The sequence below is a fragment of the Typopeltis vanoorti genome, chromosome 21 (genome assembly GCF_054136105.1).
Source record: "Typopeltis vanoorti isolate ZY-2024b chromosome 21, IOZ_Tvanoo_1.0, whole genome shotgun sequence".
In the NCBI taxonomy this organism is placed as follows: domain Eukaryota; kingdom Metazoa; phylum Arthropoda; class Arachnida; order Uropygi; family Thelyphonidae; genus Typopeltis; species Typopeltis vanoorti.
In genome coordinates, this window is record NC_143569.1 from 30,828,868 (window position 1) to 30,850,089 (window position 21,222).

Below are 21,222 nucleotides of genomic sequence, written 5' to 3' on the forward strand. Positions count from 1 at the left end.
AGGCCTAACTCCGAAAATATATTCCTCTATTATAATATAACAGATATTGGCAAAGTTAGTAATTAAATTTTATTGAAACTTTTTTTCTCTTCTTAGGAAAAAATAGAACAGGGACACTTGGTTGATTCTGGTATGAATGTTGAGATGTCTGGTGCTTTTCATGAACTCCCAAATCTTTTTGCAGGTGTGTGTTTTTATTCAGTACATGTAGCAATAATAGTTATATAGACAAAATATTTACAGGTGTGTGTGTTTTTATTCAGTATGTAGCAGTAATGGTTATATCGACAAAATATAATTATAAACCTTTTATACATATATGTCAGCCTGGATGACTGAACAGATATCATTTCCACTCTTCACCCACCACATTGTGGTTCTGACTCCACTGTGGGCTTGGATGTTTTTTGGTAGATGAATTTCATTGTCCAGTATGTCTCATACTTTGCTTGCTTAATAGAGACTTGAAAGGGCTTGATAAAAGTTCCTGGATATCTAACCCTTAGCTCACTAACAGTGTTAATGTAGTTTTACCTTTCATGGGGTGGAATTCACACACCATTCTTTTTCTAATCATCTTTAGCAATTCCATCTGATTCTGAGTTAGTCCATTTTAGATAAAAATTGCAAAACTTTTCTCTTCCAACTTCAGGTTTTTCTCCACTAAGCAGATACATTCGAGATGTAAAGCAATGATGCTTTATGGCCAGGTTTGCCTCATCAAATTATAAACAACTCAATATAATAAGTTCGATGCATTTTCTAGTACTTTTTCATTGGAAACTCTTGTGTAGGATACTTTCATTTGACTGAATGTCCTGTTGCAATCAAGTAACTTGGTATCACTGAAGTTTTATAGTAGGATAGAATGGTTAATTTTATCTACATGATGTTTTGCAGGAGAATCCCTACCATCTCTGTATGAGACTGGCTAACTCACACATTGAAAAGTCTTATAAATGTTAATCAGTCTAGTTGAAATTGGATATGGGTCTCCATAATGGGCATATATTATTTTTACTTGTGCTAAAGAGGAAACTATTTTTTTATTATTTGTAAAGTGCATTTTGCAATCATATGTAGGGTAATTGCTACCCATCTAGAAGTCTGAGTACACATATTAGGGTGGATGTGTTTTGAGGTCTTTTTGAAAGTTGCTAAGCTATTTCAATTTTGGTTTCAATAGTCGAGTTTTTAAAGCAGACAATTTGATAAAATAACTGTTGAAATGATGCATAAATATGATTTGGATAATTTGTTCTGTTGTCTCCTGGAAGACCAACCGGGTGTGCTTAAAGGTCAAAGCTGTATAACTGAGAGGAGACCTCCACATAGCCTTTAAAGGAGTGTGGAGAACCGATCAAGGCTTCTGACCTAATGTCCAATCCTCACCTTCTTGTGGTGCACCCTGTTGGGTATCTACCTGGATACTGAACGAACAAGGATGGGCTGGCAATTTGGGATTTAGCCGACCAAATTGTATTCTTATTGGCTTAAACCGATATACAAAATGATGGTACAACATGACAAAATTTCATGCTAGCTGGGCATCGCTCGGTTAAACAAGGCCCCCCCCATTGTTTTCTTCATGGAACCAGGACAAACAGCGAAAAGTCAGCTAGCTACTGGAACAAATCTGAAAGCACACACACCAACTCAACATCACCAGAGTTAAAGATCGGTACTATCAACATAAGAAGCCTGAATGGCAAAGAAATGGAGCTAGCTGAGGAATTAGATAAGTACCAGATCAACATAATAGGGATGACTGAAACAAAAAAAGACAAACTGGTGAGATCTTTCTGAGCAATAAATACCAAATGTTATATTCAGGCAATGACAATAAAGGAAAAGAAGGAGTAGCCATAGTATTCAACTAAATAAGAGTCTAATCTTCTTGAATGGCAGGCAGTCTCAAGTAGAGTGATGTGGGCAAATATCAGAATGGGGAACTGGACATTGAGACTTATTTGTGCCTATGGTCCCACAGAAGGCTCTGCTAAGGTTAAAGTGGAGGAATTTTTTGAGGCTCTAGAGAAAGTTACTGACACAATGAAAAATGAAAAGTTGGGGATCTTAATAGCAGAATAGGAAGTGATTGTCAGACATACAAAAATGTTTTGGGAAAATTTGGAGAAAAGAGTAAAGGTTATAATAATGACAAATACCTGTTGGATTTCTGCTCAGGACATGGATTGGTTATTACTAACACCATGTTCCAACATAAAAATGTGCACAAATTCACATGGAGAGAAGAGGCAAGGAATAAGAAAAGTCTCAATGACTATGTTATTGTTGATAGTGATGTTTTCTCCCTGGTGCAGGACACCAGAGTGTACAGAGGATTTGAAATTGAAAGCGATCACTATTTAGTCTTGCGCAGGAAAAAATTGAATTTCATATTAAAAAGAATAACATGTAAAAAAGTTTTAAAGCGAATAAAAGTTGAGCAGCTCTCAGATGTGAACTGTAGACTAAAATACACAAAGATTATTGGAAGAAAAAAAATGAAAGTTGAGAACAGGAACCAAACCTTGGAGATTCAGTGGCATGCCTTGAAGAAAACCCTGATTGGCATGTGGTGAGGTTGTCTGCAAGAATAGAAAAATTAGAACTCCATGGTGGACACAGGAAGTTAAAGAGGCAGTGAAGGAAAAGGAGAAAGCATACGAAAAGTTCCTGGCAAATAAGTCAGCTTGTGCTCTTAGAGAATACAGAGACAAATGTAAGAAAGCTAAACACTGTGTAAAACTAGCTAAACAAAAGTCATGGGAGGACTTTATCAAGAACATAGAAAATAAATATCAAGAAGGTGGTGAGACATTCTGGAGGTTGTTGAAGAAGCTTAGAAATGGAGGAAAGAGTGCTGTAAATATAGATGGACATGATAAAGGTGGCATGAAAATGGGAGAAAAATCCTTGAAGTGTGGAGTAATTACTTTGAAAAAATTGCTAAATGAAACAAGCAGTGATGACAGCACAGTGTAAAAAACACTGACCACGCATGCAGTCAGGTACATATCCATACTTGAAGTAGAAAAAGCCATCAAAGGCTTGAAATGTGGAAAGGCAGCAGGAGTAGATGATATTCGACCAGAAATGCTGAAGTATGGTGGTATAAAAGTCTTACAGTGGCTGCACTGCATAGTTCAGAAGGTCTGGACAGAGGGATAAATTCCTGATGATTGGAGTAGAGCTCTAATAGTACCCATATATAAAAAGGGGAATAAAACTGAAAGTGAGAATTAGAGATATTTCCCCACTGAGTGTTCCTGGCAAGATTTATGCCAGTATACTGGAGAAACGGTTGAGAAGAATTGTGGAAGAAAAGCTTTTTGAAGAACATGCTGGATTCAGGCCAAATAGAGGTCAGGATGAGATCAGGATGTCAGGATCAAGAGAGAGAGAGAAGCTGTTCAATACGCTACAGTTATATGGTGTCAATGGGGCATTATATCAAGCAATACTTAGTCTTTATTTGAGTTGCAAGTCAGCAGTTAAATTGAAGGAAGTACAGGAAGATGGTTTAATGTTAAATCTGGTGTGAGACAAATACGTACGTTATCCCCTCTGTTATTCGTTATCTATATAGATAACATTATGAAGGAAAGTAGTATTAAACATGATATCAGAATTGGAGATGTTAATGTCAGCTCTTTGCTTTATGCGGACGATGTTATACTTCTAGATAAATCCACTACAGGTTTACAAGATTCCCTGACTAAATTGAATAACTGTTGTAATAGATATGGCATGAAGGTCAGCAACAAAAAGACAATGAAAATAGGTAGAATCGTTGAAAATGTCAACTGTGTTGTGAACGGAGAACCTGCGGAACAAGTAAAACATTTCAGCTACTTAGGCACGATTTTTAGTGAAGATGGTAAATTAAATATGGAAATAGACAACAGAATCAACAAAGCTGGTATGGTAGGAAGTCAATTGAATAAATTCATATGAAATAAGAGAGAAATTAGTCAGAAGAACACTAAATTAGCTGTATACAAGACAGTGTTCAAACCAGTTTTAACTTATGGATCTGAGAGCTGGGCCAGAAGTAAAACACTTGACCAAAGACTAGAGACTCCTGAGAAAGATTAGAGGCGTGAACTGATGGCATCAATGGCAGTATCATATTAAAAATGAGGATATTAGGAAAGAACTTGACATTGTCAGCATACAGGAATGCGTTAGCATAGCTAATCTCAGGTGGTATGGTCACTTGAACAGAATGGGCGAGGAAAGATTAGCAAAACAACCCAGAGGATGACCAAGATACAGATGGATTGATATGGTACAAAGTGCCTTAGACGATAGAAATATAAGATCTGATAATGTTGGAGTCTTGACAAGTAATAGACTGATTTGGAGGAAAATTGTAGATAGGAAGTTAGTAATGATGTAAATTTTTCATGTAATACTATCATATCCTGTACACCCCTTGTACATGTCAGGAATTTGATGAAGATGATGATAACTACAGGAATAATTTGTTAGCATATGAACAGACTTTAGTATGAAGTTGCTTCTTGAAATAACAAAGCCCAGTTATTTCTAATTTCATTGATTTACAGCTGAATCCTATTCTCCTTTCATTGAAAGAAAACAGCTATATACAGTATATCTATTTTAAAAGCAAGTTAAGGAAAAGTCATAGTGATAATGGATAAAACTGATTATACAAGAGGAAGATTCATCTCTTGTTCATCTCAAGAGATGAATTACAATTCTACCAAGACACTGATTAAGCATTTGCATAATCTCCTACAAAGCTGTACGCTGGGATAATAATAATACAGTGGCATTTACATGTATTCCCATAAATACGTGAAGACTATTCTGTGAGACCCATTGTGAATTACATTGGCTCTCCTCTGCATAGTGGCAAAATTTCTATGCCATCTATTAAGTGTATGCACATATTGGATACTATCAAAAATTCTAGAAAATATATTTTTCCTTACAAACTTTTGATATTTTGGTTAGGTGTTTGACATATCGCTGTCTGACTGACACTATCCTTCCCTCTGGATGTCATGCAGATATTTCTCCAGTTTGAGGGTGCAGCCATTTATTATAAACCATGTGGATGATGCTTTGATTTCCATTGTTCATCTCCAACTTTCCTTCTGGCTCTTTTATGTAGATGTAATGTACTTGCCCTATGTGAAATCATTGGTCATCATCATATTTCTGACATGTACCCTCAAGGGGTGTACAGGATATGATAGTACTACATGAAAAATTTACATCATTACTAACTTCCTATCTACAATTTTCTTTCAAATCAGTCTGTTACCTGTCAAGACTCCAACATTATCAGATCTTATATTTCTATCTTCTAAGGCTCTTTTTACTGTATCAATCCACCAAATCTTGGTCTTCCTCCTGCCAACCTGGCATAGAACACTTGTTTTGCTAATCTTTCCTCTCCCATTCTGTTTAAGTGACGAGATTAGCTCTACTAATGCATTCCTGGATGCTGACAATGTCAAGTTCTTTCCCAATATCCTTGTTTTTAATATGATATTGCCATCTGTTCAGGACTCTTATATCTGCAGTCTAGTCTTTGGTCAAGTGTTTTACTTCTGAACCACCTCTCAGATCCATAAGTTAAAATTGATTTGAACACTGTTTTGTATACGGCTAATGTAGTGTTTTCGCTAATTTCTCTCTTATTCCATATGAATTTATTCTGTTGACTTCCTACCATACCAGCTGTGTTGATTCTATTGTCTATTTCCATATTTAATTTACGATCTTCACTAAAAATCATGCCTAAGTAGCTGAAATGTTTTACTTGTTCTCTAGGTTCTCCATTCACAATGCAGTTGATATTTTCAGTGCTTCTTCCTATTTTCATAGTCTTTGTCTTATTTCTGACCTTCCTACCATATGTATTACAAGTTATTCTATTTAGTCAAGGAATCTTGCAGACTTGTAGCAGATTTATTTAGAGGTATATCATCATCCTCATAAAGCAGAGATTAACATCTCTAATTTTGATATCAGGTTTAATACCACTTTCCTTCATAATGTGATCCATATAGATAATGAATAACAGAGGGAATAAAGTACATCCTTGTCTAACACCAGATTTAACTGCTGACTTACAACTCAAAGACCAAGCATTACTTGATATAATACCCAATTGACACCATATAACTGTAGCGTTTCGAATAGCTTCTCTCTTGGCACCTTGTCATATGTCTTTTCCAGATCTACAAAGCTTAAATACCGATCTTTGTTAATTTCTCAACTATCTGTCATAAAGTGAAAATCTGATCCTGACAGCCTCTGTTTGGCCTGAATCCAGCATGTTCTTCACCAAGCTTCTCTTCCACAATCCTTCCGAACCATTTCTCAAGCATACTTGCATATATCTTACCAAGAACACTCAGTAGAGAAATACCTCTGTAATTCTCACATTGTTTTATTTCTCTTTTATATATGAGAGCTCTACTCCAATCATCTGGAATTTGTCCCTCTGTCCAGGCCTTCTAAACCATGCAGTGCTGCCATTGTAAGACTTTTATACCTTCATACTTGAGCATTTCTGGTCGAATATCATTTACTCCTGTTACCTTTCTACTTTAAGTATGTAGAAACTTTATGTATTCCTGACTGCATGCCTGTTGAGTGTTTTTTACTGCTGTGCTATCACTGCTTCTTTCATGTAATTATTCCCTACTTCAAGGACATCTTTTCCTCCTGTTTTCATGTCATCTTTATCTCTAATTCCTTTTACAGCATTCTTTTATTTATTTTCTATGTTCTTACCAAAGTCTTCCCATGACTTTTGTTTAGCTAGTTTTACAGTGTTTAGCTTTCTTACATTTGTGTCTGTATTCTCTAAGAGCACAAGTTGACTTATTTGCCAGGAACTTTTGATATGCTTTTCTCTTTTCCTTTATTGCCTCTTTAACTTCCTGTGTCCACCATGGAGTTCTGATTTTTCTATCCTTGAAGACAACCTCACCACATGCTTCTCTGGATGGATCAGTCAGTGTTTTCTCCATGGTTTGGTTCCTGTTCTCAAACTCTGTCATTTTTTCTTGAATAATGTTTGTGTATTTTAGTCTTCAGTTCACATCTGAGAGCTGCTAAACTTTTATTCGCTTTAAAACTAACTTACATGTTCTTCTTTTCAATACGAAATTCAGTTTTATCCTTCTCAAGACTAAATGGTGATCACTTCCAATTTCAAATCCTCTGTACACTCTGGTGTCCTGCTCTAGGGAGAAAACATCACTATCAACAATAACATAGGTCAATGAGACTTTTCTTATTCCTTGCCTCTTCTCTCCATGTGAATTTGTGCACATTTTGATGTTAGAACATTGTGTTAGTAATAAACAGTCCATGCCCTGAGCAGAAATTCAACAGATTTTTGCCATTATTATTGGCTTTGCTCTTTTCTCCAAATTTTCACCAATTATTTTTTGTATGTCTGACAGTCATTTCCTACCCTGCTATTTACATCCCCAACAAGGAACAACTTTTCCTTTTTCATTGTGTCAGTTGCTTTTTAAAGCCTCCAAAAATTCCTCCGCTTTAGTAGAACCTTCTGGACCATAGGCACAAATAAGTCTGATTGTCCAGTTCCCCATTCTGATATTTGCCCACTCTACTTGAGACTGTCTGCTATTCAAGAAGATTAGCCTGGTATTTTAGTTGAATACTGTGGCTACTCCTTTTCCTTGATTGTTATTGCCTGAATATGTTTTTAATCTGGTACTTATCCAGTTCCTCAGTATTCTTATGTTGAGTTGGGGTGTGTTTTGCTGTTTGTCCTGGTTCCCTTTCAAAAACAATGGGAGGGCGGTCTCATTTAACCTGGCAATGGCCCAGCCTTCACGAAATTCTGTCATGTTGTTCCATCATTTTATATTTTGGTTTAAGCCAGTAAGAATACAATTTGGTCGGCTAAATCCCAAATTGCTAGTACATCCTCACCCGTTCAGTATCCAGGTAGATACCAATCAGTGCACCAGGAGGAGGTGAGGATTGGACATTATGTCAGAAGCCCTGGTCAGTTCTCCACATTCCTTTAAATGCTATGTGGAGGGCTCCTCTCAAGTATACAGCTCTCAAAATTTGGGTCTTGCACAACATCATATGGTCAAACACAGTATTCGCTAGAGTGATGCTTGTCTATTTCCTAGAAGCAGTTTTAAAGATAAGCAGCTCTTGAAAGAAAATTTAGAAGCCATGTTATACTGGCCCAATTTAAAGTTCATATCGTATTTTAGCAATCTGCTTATTATAACAAGGCGATGCATGTACACTAGTATATTTAGATTTTGCAAAGGCTTTTGATAAATTGCCACATGACAAGCTAGTAATAAAATTGGAACAGATGGGGATTGGCTGAATGATAGGTATCAGAAGTTGTGGGTAATTATAAGTAAAGTAGATGTAGCTTTTCAAGTTGACTTGAATAGACTGAATGGGTGAGTGTATGGCGATGTCAGTTTAATGTAGCAAAGTGTAAGATTTTAAAATTTGGGAAACGGAGTATAGGGATGGTTAGGGACTTGAAATTTTGTGGGCAATTTTGCTAAACTTGTGAGGAAAACACAGCAGATTATGGGAATGATGCAGCAAACACTGACATGTAGAAGTAAGGATGTTATTATTCCATTGTACAAGACTTTGATCAACCCTCATATGGATTACTGTACAGATTTGGTTGCCTGGTTTTCAAAAGGATGGTTTTTTTTTTTTTTTTGGAAAGGGTTCAGAGATGATTCACTAAGTTGGTCTCTGGAATGGAGAGTATGAGGCCAGATTGAGAGAATGTAAATTACAGAGCCTAGTGGCTAGAAGGGAAGATGAGGTAGCAGGACATGATTGAAACAAGTTTGTGAGGGGTAATTACTAGATTAATTTGGATGAGATTTTTCATAGAATGTGTGGAGATAGAGAGAGAACAAAAGGTCATCTTTTGAAAGGTGTGAGCAAGGGCATGAGAGATTTTTCCATGGAGGGTGATTGGAATGCATTGCTGGAAAGTGTGGTGAATGCAGATGAGCTGTGTGTGGGCACTCCCACAACGAGTCTCTCGACTCCCTGGAGGTCTGATGTGATTCTTCTAGTTTGCACCACTTGCTGTTATTGGTATAGTTGTTGTATTTACTTTATATTTTGTCTCTTTGAATTGCTTGTTTGTTCCATACTGAGGTGTACTACTGTTAATTTCAGTACAAAATATTTGTTGCTGATTTCAGTAAATTTATTACTGTGTCTACATGTTTTAATAATATAGCATATCTCCCTAGGTATCATTAAAACTTGCTTTACTTTTATCATTCCTAGGCTCAATAGATTTCACTTTGAAAGCAGTTAAATAAGTGCAAAGTAATGTTTCCTACAACACCAAATCTAATGTGTGAATAAAATCCAGTTCACATTTACATCCTATTAGTGGCAATGCTGCTTTTGATGTTAGCAGCATTATCACAATGGTAATGACTTTCTTTTTTTGCATTATACAGAAAAGGAATATATTACCAAAAAAAAAAAAACTATTTTTAAGATTCTATTAGTGTAGTTTAATTTAAATCTTGCCATCCATACAAAATTACAGTGCAGTTATTATCCTTCTAGTTAATTGTGTTTCATTTGTTGAAGATGTCCAATTCACTGTGGTAAAGCTTCAGCTAGGTTAATTTTAATTCTTAAATTATGTTCAATTTTGTTTCTTCAGTGCAATGCCAGAAGAATTTTAAACCTTGTGTTCACTAATTACAAAGGGGTAATTTTGCATATCATAGATACAAGCATTTTTTTTATTTTTAGTGTTGTGTGATGAATTAAAGAGTTTACTTCTTAATGAAGTCCATATTTATGCCCTAAATACTACCTTGTCTTCCTGCTTATCAAACAGATTATTTTAATAATGTTGTATTGGCCATAATCAGAGTTGTTTTTTTTTTTAACTAGTAGTAGAATCTGTTACCATTTGGAGGACATGTTGTCAGTGGCTTACTGCTGACATGCTTATTTTTAATATCATGAAACAGTTTTTCATTGAACCTATTCCCTAGGAAAATTTTGCCAAGATATATTATATTCAGCCTTTATCTCTTTTTTATGGATAGCTTTCTATAGTAATTTACCTTCAGAATAGTATTATGCCTGTAGTTTTGATTAGTTCGAATTTAGTGAGTCAAATATGTTGCCATGAAGCTATAAAATAAACTACAATGAGGAATCCAATCTCCATATAGATAGCCTATAAAGAATGTGTAGCTTGCCCAGTGGTCATTTCTCACCTTCTTGTGGTTCACCGTGTTATATTCATTTGGATGCTGAGTGAAACAGGATGGCCTAGAAATATGACTCATCCAAGCCACTTGTCTTCATTTCAGAAATTACATACACATATCATGCTTGCTGCTTATGTCCAGAAATGAAGACAAGTCACTCATGGAATGACTTCAATTGTTTATTATACTGTACATTTTGTGTTTCACCTTATGCATAGACCCATACTATACATGCAGTCTTTTGCCACCAGGTCTAATGGAATAGGGTAATTATTCCTGCAGTCTCTCTTTCTATATATACTGCACATGTTCTCTGGATCAAAAAAACCCTTCCTGTCCTTGTAATTACAGTTGGCACTAGAACTGTTTATTACACCTGCTCTGATTATTTGACTAAACATTTATTATTCTCTAAATCCTTTTTATACTAAGAGATTTTGTTATCATGACTAGGCATCTGCAGAACCTTGTCACAAATATATACACCATAAATATGTGCATGAATATTACATGTGGTGTGAGTAACCAGTCCCATGCTTATGCAGATCCTCTATTGTCTGTATCATATTTGACTAGGTGTGCATGTCCATATTAGGATGGGTGAATATTTGTCATAAATTACACTGACTAGTGTTTGGTCAAAGCCAGGTATCCACACTTTTGGCTCCATTGAGAGTTGCAGGTGATTGAATGTTTAAGTGAATGAACATCAAAGGACTGGGAAGAAATTACATCACATGCTCTATTTGCAATTGGATTCCCCGGTTCTGTTCACGTTCTAAGTCAGCTGAAGCAGCCACATGAGATGGACATTCTGAGGTATTCCACAAGAAGGCCCAATGTTGGTCTAGGCTAAACTGTTCCATACTAGACAGTTTTGTCTAGTATGGAACAGTTTGATTGGGCAAGTTAGACTCGTCCAAAGCAGGGATGGCACTGCACGAGTCTAACTTGCCCAATCCTGAGAGCAGAGCCCATCCATGTTGCGAGTTAATGGATCCTTTTTTGCCAGCTTCCCTTACATTAAGTTTAATTACTAACTTTCACTGCATTCAGTCATTTGTTGCCGATTTTTCCATTCATAATTTCTTTTGTGAATACCACCCACTAAAGTTGTAAACCTATACTGTAGATTATACACACACTTTAAAGGAATATTATTGTCTTTTACAGGTATGCAAAAATCTTTTGAACAGCAGGAAAATTCATCAAAACGTGTCAGCTCGTTTGGTTTTCAATTACATCAGTTTTCTCAGCCAGGTTCTGAAAAGGATTTGACCACATTATTCAAACCAGAAGTTGTTCATTCTGCTGCAAACTTTTCATTTACTGCTGCTTTGGAACAATCAAAAAGCAGTCCAAGTTCGGTGTTCTTCACAAAAAATGATGGTTTAAGTGCTGATTTCAGTTTTAATTCCAATCAGCCAACAGCTGGAAATACAATTACTACTGCTCAACGAAATGAATCTTCAATGGATATTACAACTCCTGCATTTCCAATAATTAGTAAAGAATCTGTGAAGTCCAGTGCAATAGGTGGTATTTATATTTCAATTCAGGACCTTACAGAGGATGAAAAGAAGCAGTTTATGGCTGAAACTTTCACATTGGGAATGATCCCTACAATTCCTCCACCAGCAGAACTATGTCACTAAGTTTATACAGGAACTCTTGAGATTATGTATATATTATGATTAAGTAAATTGTTTTATTTATTGACATTCATTATTTAGAAAGATGGAGGTGATAATCATGACCTCCATTTTTGTTTTAAGAAATAAGTAATCATAACATATTTCTTAAAACAAAAATTTATATAGTTTTAAAATAGCACTTGGGATTCAAAAATGTTTCATTACTGTTTCTCTTTAATAAAGAGAAAACAGCATATTTTACTCTGAATCATTTTAGGATTTTTGAAACTTTAAAATTTACAAAAACGTTTTTATCTCCTTTTATTTTTCTGGTCTAACTAGGAAACATCATAGCTGCTCTTTCTTAAAACAAGGTTTTATGGAAGAACAGTTATGCTGTTAATCTTAACATACAATACTTATTATGAATTTGGAGAACTGAGTAACAAATTGAAAATGTTTGTTCTGCTTCTAAGTGAATTAAGCATATCTGAATTCATATGTCACCCTCCAGTTTTTTAGGAATCAAAATTAAGCACCAACATAGTAATCACATTTCATATGAATCTCTAGCATACCTATGTGTACATTTAAAAAGCCATCTGTGCTTAAGAATGTAAGCATACTTGAAGTGATAAGTGCCATTGTTTCATGCAAACAAAGTCCTGATGCAGTCATTTTCGTAAATGATAACTAAGGTAGGTATAAAGAAATTTTGCATCTTATTGCTTTATATGCATGAAGTCTTCTACAATTCGTATTTAATGGATTCTAAAAAAAAAATTGGTAAGCCCTCCACAAGGCTATCTTTTTTAATAGGTGCCTTTTAATTTTTTTTCCCCCAGTATTTATTCTTATGAACTTGCCCTTTATCCTGTAAACCACCATCGTTTTAATTTAAGCGTTAAGGGGGCATTGTGAAATATTCTTTCTTAAAACCTTGTTTAGGGATAAATAATTATGATGCTGTTTAGATTAACATACAAATGCTTATGAGGGCCATTTTGGAATAATATGGATACTTTTTTTTCTTTTTATTCATATATATAGTTGTTTTAAAATTGGCAGTAGGTTGCTTTTTGCAACTTTCACATTTTTTTTTTGTGAATCTGGACTGCATACACTTCAGTGGCATAGCTAGGGGGGGGGGCAATCTGCCCCTGGCAGCACTTTGAACTTTTGCAGTTAATTCTAAAATACAGTCTTGAGAACTCGGTTCCAAATATTGTAATACTACTGCAAATTTTCCTCACAATTGCTGTAAGTGTTTGCTAGTTGTGGGAGGAGTTTTTCTAAGTAAAATTTGATTAAGATTTATCTACATTACTATGAAATAGATTTTGCTAACAGAAAAGCAAGAAAAATAACATTGTTTTAATTTATTTCCCTATATGATGTTTGACTTTTTGTAGTATTTTTGGTATGTATTGAGAGGGGGTGGCAAACTCAGAGACTGCCCCGGGCGGCAACAGCTCTAGCTACACCACTGATACTTTATATACAAGCAGAAAATTTCCAGTAATTTTTAATGTCGTTAAGAGATAAAGCAATGTTCTCATAAAATTAAAGATTCCAATGACTAAGGTTGTTGCTATGAAGTCATGAGCCTCTCTAGTAGCCCAGTTGTGAAATACGTCACATGCATACTTAGTTTGCTTACTTCTTCAAGTGCCATCTCCTATCGCAGGTTGGCAACCACCTTGGCAAATTCTGAACCCTCAGAGCTCATGCTAGTCCACTGTCTGCCAACCAAGATTTTCTTTGTCTTCTTCTTCATAATCAGTTGAAGTATCTTATATTTTTCATTATGAAGTAGATGACCAAGATATTCAGTTTTCCTTCTTTTCATACTATCTAAAAGTCCATGTGACGTCCCCATTTGTTCCAGTACTTCCTGATTGGACGTTTTTGCTATTCATGGGATTTTTAACATTAATCTGTATAATCACATCTCAAAGACTTCTGTTTTTTTTTTAAATTGATGTTGTCTTTAAGGTCCAAGTTTCTGCACATTACACGCTCTAAATTTAAATTGCAGTTACACAGTGTTGATTTCATCAAGAGAAAATTTTCTTGCTATTTCAATTCTAACTTTTATTTCCATTTCTGGATTGCATTCTTCATTTAACCAGCATTCAAGATATTTAAACTTTGTCACTCTTTCTATTTGTTTCCCATTTAAAGAAAGTGCTGAATTAAGAATTGGTTTCTTGCTTATGACCATGAATTTAGTTTTGGTGATATTTATTTTTAATCCCATTTTTTCACTAGTTACAGAAAATTTTGAAGATCGTGAATATTGTCATCAGCATATTGGATGTTACTGATGATTTCACCATTTACATTAATCCCTTCCTTTTAAGATTTTTTGAAATATAGCTTCTGAGTATATGCTAAAAAGAAGAAGAGGTGACAGCACACATCCTTACCTTACTCCTTGTTTGATGTTAATGAAGTCTGTAATAATGTCATTAACTTTACCATCTAATCCAGTTCTTTTTACTAGTGCAATACCATGTTAGACTTTGTCAAATGTTTTCTTAAAGTCGAAGCAAACAAATACTTTTTTGGTCAGTACAATTTGGAATAAGATTTGAGAACAGAAAAGAGTCTCTCTCTCATTCCCAAACAGTTTCTACGGAAGAATTGGGTATCACTGATGGTGTCTTCACCTTTTCTGAATTATTTTCAGAAACATTGAGAACATGACTCATTAGGCTGATCATTCTGTAGTCATTACATGTTTTTGCATTTGCTTTTTTAGGTAGCATGATGAAGGTCGACTGTAACAGGTCTTGAGGAATTATGCTTGTATTGTAGATCTTATTAAATAGCTTTACTGATATAGTAACGTTATCACCTTCTAATAACTTGACTATTTCTGCTGGTATTCTATCAGGGCCTAAGGCTTTACCGTTTTTAGCCGAGTTCAGTGCACATTCTACCTCTGATCTTAGAATGCATGTACCTTCCATCTGTTCATAAGTATTTTCTGGCTGTTATCAGTAAAGAGTTCTACATATTTCATCCATTCTTGTATTTTGTCATCCTTTTCAAATATTATTTCTCTCTTTTTGTTTTGAAGGATTCATAGTTGTGTTTTCTTAAATATACCTGAGGTCTCTTTCAGCTTTTCCTATAGAATTTCTATTTCTTTAACATATTTCTTTTTCTTCTTTGATCTTGCCTTTAATAATTTTCTGAACCTCTCTATATTTTGCTGGACTATGATTTTTTATATGATCTGCGTTGATCCATAAGAGAATTTCATCAGTTATCCGATCTTTTTTTTTTTTTTACTGCTATATCAGGACCGATTTTAATTTGTCCCATAATTCATCAACCTTCATGATGTCATTATTCTTGATAAGTGCTATCTCTTGATTGAGATCTTGACTCAACTTATTTATTATCTCTCCTAAATCAAACCTTTCTTTGTTGATGTTTTTTAAGTATAGCTTTCAGAGTGAGTTTCACTTCTGTCACCAGAAGCATAAAATTGCTAAAATTCAGGTTTCTCATAAGCTCATTCACATCTTCTGGGATTATTAAGTGAGATGCTGATAACTGGATTACAAAAACACGATTCTGCACTTTTGATTGGTGGGGAGGGTACTGTCTTCATCCGTAGTCCAGTTGTTAGTGACTTGCAATGTACTGTAATGAGGTTTTAGTCTGACGTATTTTGGTATTTCATTACATGTTTTAGCTTGCAGAAAATCTGGAGAGATTGGTTTGTTAAGCTGAAGTAGTAGCAATCATTTATGTGGTCCTATGCTACCTTTATACCACTGGGATAATGAGTGTGAGGAATGTGCATCCTCTTAAAGACTCTGCCACACCTGCTGCTTTAGATATGGACCTACTAATATCCCTTCTTGAACAGAGGAGTGAATGCTTGTTTCACCAATTTTTATACAAAACATGTAGCAAAATGAGTTCTGTACTGGTAATACACTTACAGAATTTTATGCATCTTCGGGTAATAATTGAAATTAACCTGCCCACAACTTCATAAAGCAATTTAAGAGAAATCACATAGGTACAGTGCTAGATTGGTACTTTGCATTACTATGAAGAGAGTATTAAAATTGTTATCACTTCATATAGACTCAACTTTCTCAATTGGAGTATAACAGCAACACTTAGATGACATTCTTTGGACTTGGCCATTTTGGATTTTTTTTTATATAGGATTAATTATGGTTAATACTGTATAAAAACTGTTAGTAGAGTGTCCTCCCTCCCAAAAAAAAAAATTTACAAGCAATGTAAAAAAAAAATATTGCAGGTTTATTTTTTTTATGTAGTTGATTTCTTAACCAGCTAAGAGTTGAAACAATCTCAGAATAGAATAGTTCTTTTTATAGGAATACTGTAATCTGTGTGTTGTCACAGAGATGGGTTTTTATGTTGGAAAAGTGTGTATCTGCTTATGTGCAAGAATGTTCTCCATGATTAGGTCGAAAATTAAATACCTTTCATCACTTACAGAATTTAAACTTGAGAAATTGAGCCAATAATCTGTCAACAAGATGGTATCTAGGAAAAAGATTGTATTGTCCAGACAGCAACAACTGCAATTCCAAAATATCATCTTTGTTTCCACTCTATCTGAATGTAAGTGCCAGCAGTCAAAAAGACACCAAGATGGAGGTAGGTGTCTTGGAAATATACACTATGCTGTATCAAATCTCATAGTTTTTAAATGTACTCTGGCCAAAGCATATCACATGGGCTGATGCCTAAACACAATCATGGGTCTAGCACATATCATTTGTCAATTATCTATCCTTCATATTCTGGATTTTATCCCATACCACGGAATGTAATGGATAAATAGATATTACTTTCTGAACCCAAAGCAATTAGGTTCAGCAATCTTTGAACATTAAAAACTGGAGCAATTTCCAGACTCATGGCAAAAGGTAGTTGCTGCCTTCTGAAAGCCAGATAAGAAGACCAAAACTAGCAGACATTGATTGTTCTTTCACTCTCTAAGAGCATTGACAATTTTTTCTATGTTTGGCTTGTGATATCTAAGAAAGCAATGATTCCCCCCCCCCAAAAAAAGTGCTTTTGGACAACAGGTTCATTGCTTGTCAGAGATGCATTCCTGAAACATGACTACCTGGTTCGATTTTTCTTTAATAGAACAAAACTTATAACACAGTCCAGATAGACAGATATTAAAAACCTTTATAGTTGAGATTTCAGGAAACATTACCTTTTTTTTAGTCCTGTAAATCATAGTAAAAGAAATGAAAATGTTATAGTGCCATTCACTCAGCAGAGGCCAAAAAAAAAAGTCAGGGGTGATATGATCCTTTTTTTTGGTTTTACTTTTAAAGCAATGAGAAGAAAAACTTAAATGGAACCTTGCTGATCTCACCTTTTTTTTTTTTTTTTACATTCATTTGCATCTTCAAAATGAGTTTACCTTTGTCTGGAGAACAGTACAGTCCTAATATATCTCTCATTGATGTGGTAGTATCTGAAACAATCAAAATAATTTTGTAATGCAAAAGATAAAGAATTATATTCTTCACCTTGACCACAAACTAATAATGTAACTGAGAACATTTGTTCTCAGTTACATTGTTTTGCATTCCAACATTTGGGATGCAAAAAAATCCACAAATGATGATTTTCTTAACCTTTCATTTACAAAGTATGAGAAAGTAAAAATGAGAGTATGAAAACATGCCAAAGAAAAACAGCAATAGATATATTTGGTGAGTAAATACTTTGTTCCATTATATGAGAAATATGCACTGCTTGGAAAAAAAGTCAATGGACACAATAATGTGAGGAACAAACAGCCATGGCATTCACCTTAAGATGTATGACCTCCTTTTGCTGCAATGATTGCAGCAATCCTATAGGGCATACTTTCCACAAGCATTCAATTGGAATTTTAGACCATTCTTCCTGTACTGTTGTGGGGAATATGTCCCTTGACCTCACCCGATGCTCCAGTTCATCTCACAGATGTACAGAGGGGTTGAGATTAGGGCTCTGTGAAGGGCAGTCAAGTGTGGTGGCATTCAGTTACAGCAGCACCTTATGACAAGGTGCATTGTCTTGCTGAATGGCCAGTTCTGTAAAAAGCATTGTATTGTCTAAAATGTTCAGATAGGTCTTGGATTTTGATGTCCGAGGCAACCAGGGAAGAACACGATACCACCATACACCTTCGAATTTCATAGTTCGAAGTTGAATATCTTTTACAGACGTTTACACACCTCTGTAAAAGATATTCACTTCATCTGCCGTACCCATGGATGTAGCACGATTCATTGCTTCATAACACAGCTTACCAAACTTCCATGTACTACTGAAGATAAATGGCATGTTGGTTTGGGTAATCTGGGACTTGCGCATTGCAGTCCTATCATGGGAACCCATGTTTTGAGCCTTGGTTCTGAATGTTTTTGTGCAGATTCATGTTCGGGAACACTGCATTCAACATGTTTTCCAATGAGGAGGGTTTTACATATCCGTAGTACCCTACAGTCACATTCAGTAAATGTAGTAAGTTGTCCACAGTTGATTCTCTGCACTTTCATCTCAGTATGGTCACTAATTGTTGACCTGGGATGGCCCAATTTGTCAACAGTTTGCTGAACAGTTACACCTGCAATATGGCATTCTATCACAATGCCTCTATCCTTCTCACAGCCATTTCACCTGGACACAGTTAATTGGGAGCATCATATTCTTCCAATTTATTCTGGCTACAAAGACTTGACTTGTTACATGGCACAATGCACTGTGCCCATTGGCTTCTTTCCACGAGGTGTATTTTGATATCAAATTGTTAAAGTAAATAGCATAATAAATAATATATTTAAGCTATCCCTGGTCAAAACACATACCAGAATCAGGCTATATAACATTTCACCCAAGCAAACTTTTGTGTAATAAAGCAAAAACATCAACCAGTGAAATGCACTTTCTCACAAAATCAGCTGCTGGAAATACCATATATATATATATATATATATATATATATATATAACATCAAAATAAATGAAGAAATTTTACAATTTTTGAACATGAAACCAGTAAATATAAACTGCATATAAAATAAATGGAAGGAATGGCATGAGACCAGAAAATGGGCACGTGATCTAAATCCCTAATAGAAAGAGAGAGTACATCATTATTTGGTCTGCTCATTCACCAGATATTGTCCCATCTGTGGGATAATGTGGAATAGGCTATAGGTGATTGATCTGACTTCCAATATGAGATGAATGCAGCATGTGATTAAGCCCAAAGGCTTAATCACATGGGCCCCTTTACAGCTTCATTCTCTGATTAGTTGCTTGTTCTGATGGTAAAAAGAGATTTTGCTCACTTAACAATGCATTAATAAATTGATTACTCAGTGTTTTGCTAAAAAAAGTTAATTATTCTTAGTGTTTTCTGCTATAAACTGATAAACAATATATCAGATTGGCAAAATTTTAACTTCAGGCAACAAACACCAAGAGGGAGTAACACTTATATTAAAACCAAAGGCTCAAAACTCTGTCTTACAATCCTATCTCACTTAAGATAATTAAAGCAAGATTTAAAACATCAATTGGATCACTGACTATTCAAGTATACTCACCAACTTCAACATCATCAGGAGACACTGAGGAGTTCTATACAGATCTACAAAAAGCATTACAGCAGACATAAAGTCAAGATCTAATTGTAACGGGGACATAACGCAGAAGTAGACAAAGACTGGGATATCTGGCCAAGAGTGATCGGACAATATGGGTATGTAGAAAGTAACGAATGTGGCAAAAGACTGCTAAATTTATGTTCAAATAAAATAATAGATTAACAATAACCAACACTATTTAAACAATCAAAACCCCAAAGAAAATGGACATGAATATCACCAGACAGAAACCAAGAATATGATAACTATATTATTACAGTAAACCAAAAATGGAAATCAAGTATCCTAAATTGTGCAGATCCTTTGCTGTAGACTGGATCAGATCATAAGCTAGCACTAGCAAACCTAAGAATAAAGTTCAAATCTGAAAGCACTTTTAGAGTCAAAAGGAGACTGAATGTAAATAAACTACGAGCTAATAATATTCTAAGGAAATAGCTAGAATTCAATACAAACCTGCAGGAACTACCAAAACAATATAAACATCGTTGCAAATTAAAGGAAATAATATTAAAATCGGCAGAAAATACAATAGGTTACATAGAGAGTGAAAAGGTTAAGTAACCAAAGGAAGATTATGAAATTAATATAGATTAACCAGAGAAATTAGTAAAACTCGTTAAAAGAGAGAAGAATAACTGGTTAGAAGAAAAATGGCAGAGAAGCTATCAAAAGAAAATAACTTCCATGGATTATATAAACAAATAGATAAAATTAGTATGACACGGACAACAAAAAGGGCCAACTAATTGAAAGTAAAACAAAAAGAATGGCCAGAATACTTCAGGGACTTATATAATAAAAACAACAGCTCTCAGGATATTATTCCAGCCACTCAAAGGGAAGAGGAAGCAAATATCTTTACCAAAGAAATAATAGCACACAGCATAGATAAACTTAAAACTAGGAAAGCACCTGGAATTGATGAAATACACGCAGGAAAGGAAAAACATTACTTGAAAGGATCTCCAAAAATGCAGCAATACCTACTTGATTGGACAAAATCAGTTATAACTATACAGAAAAGGAGATAAACAGAATGCAATAATTACAAAGGCATTAGCCTCCTCAGTATTCCAAGGAAGGTTTTTACAAAAAGACTCCAAAAGCAAATTAAGCCATATAGAGAACAACAAGCAGGTTTAGACCAGGACGAAGCACAATCGATCACCTTAAGACAGCTAATAGAAAAGAAAGACGCTAGAGTACAACAAAAGTTGCTATATAAATTTCATAGACATTCGTCAGGGATTCAATCCATAGAAGAGAACTATAGGAAACTATGAAAGGGTTCCCAACAAAACTATAAGAATAATAAAGAATCTATACGAGAAATCTGAAAGTGGAGGACACTTTAACCAACTGGTTCCACACAAGGCTGCAATCTGTCACTAGAAGAAATAACTTCTAGTGACAGATATAAATTTCATAGACATTCGTCAGGGATTCAATCCATAGAAGAGAACTATAGGAAACTATGAAAGGGTTCCCAACAAAACTATAAGAATAATAAAGAATCTATACGAGAAATCTGAAAGTGGAGGACACTTTAACCAACTGGTTCCACACAAGGCTGCAATCTGTCACTAGAAGAAATAACAAGTAAGGCCTTAAACAAAGAAGACTCTGGAATCAA

The 21,222-nt window shown here is 35.0% G+C and overlaps 1 protein-coding gene across 1 annotated transcript in view; it reads left to right on the forward strand.

The window, feature by feature from the left end:
• The window catches only part of LOC150094699 (nucleoporin NUP42-like), an 85,523-nt gene extending 73,533 nt beyond the window's left edge, over window positions 1-11,990 (forward strand). Inside the window, exons 5-6 of the mRNA XM_090411475.1 lie at window positions 97-184; window positions 11,445-11,990. Of these exons, the coding sequence (XP_090267601.1) occupies window positions 97-184; window positions 11,445-11,926 (570 nt within the window). The 3' untranslated portion in view covers window positions 11,927-11,990. The remainder of the gene's footprint in view (window positions 1-96; window positions 185-11,444) is intronic.
• Window positions 11,991-21,222: the final 9,232 nt, after the last annotated feature.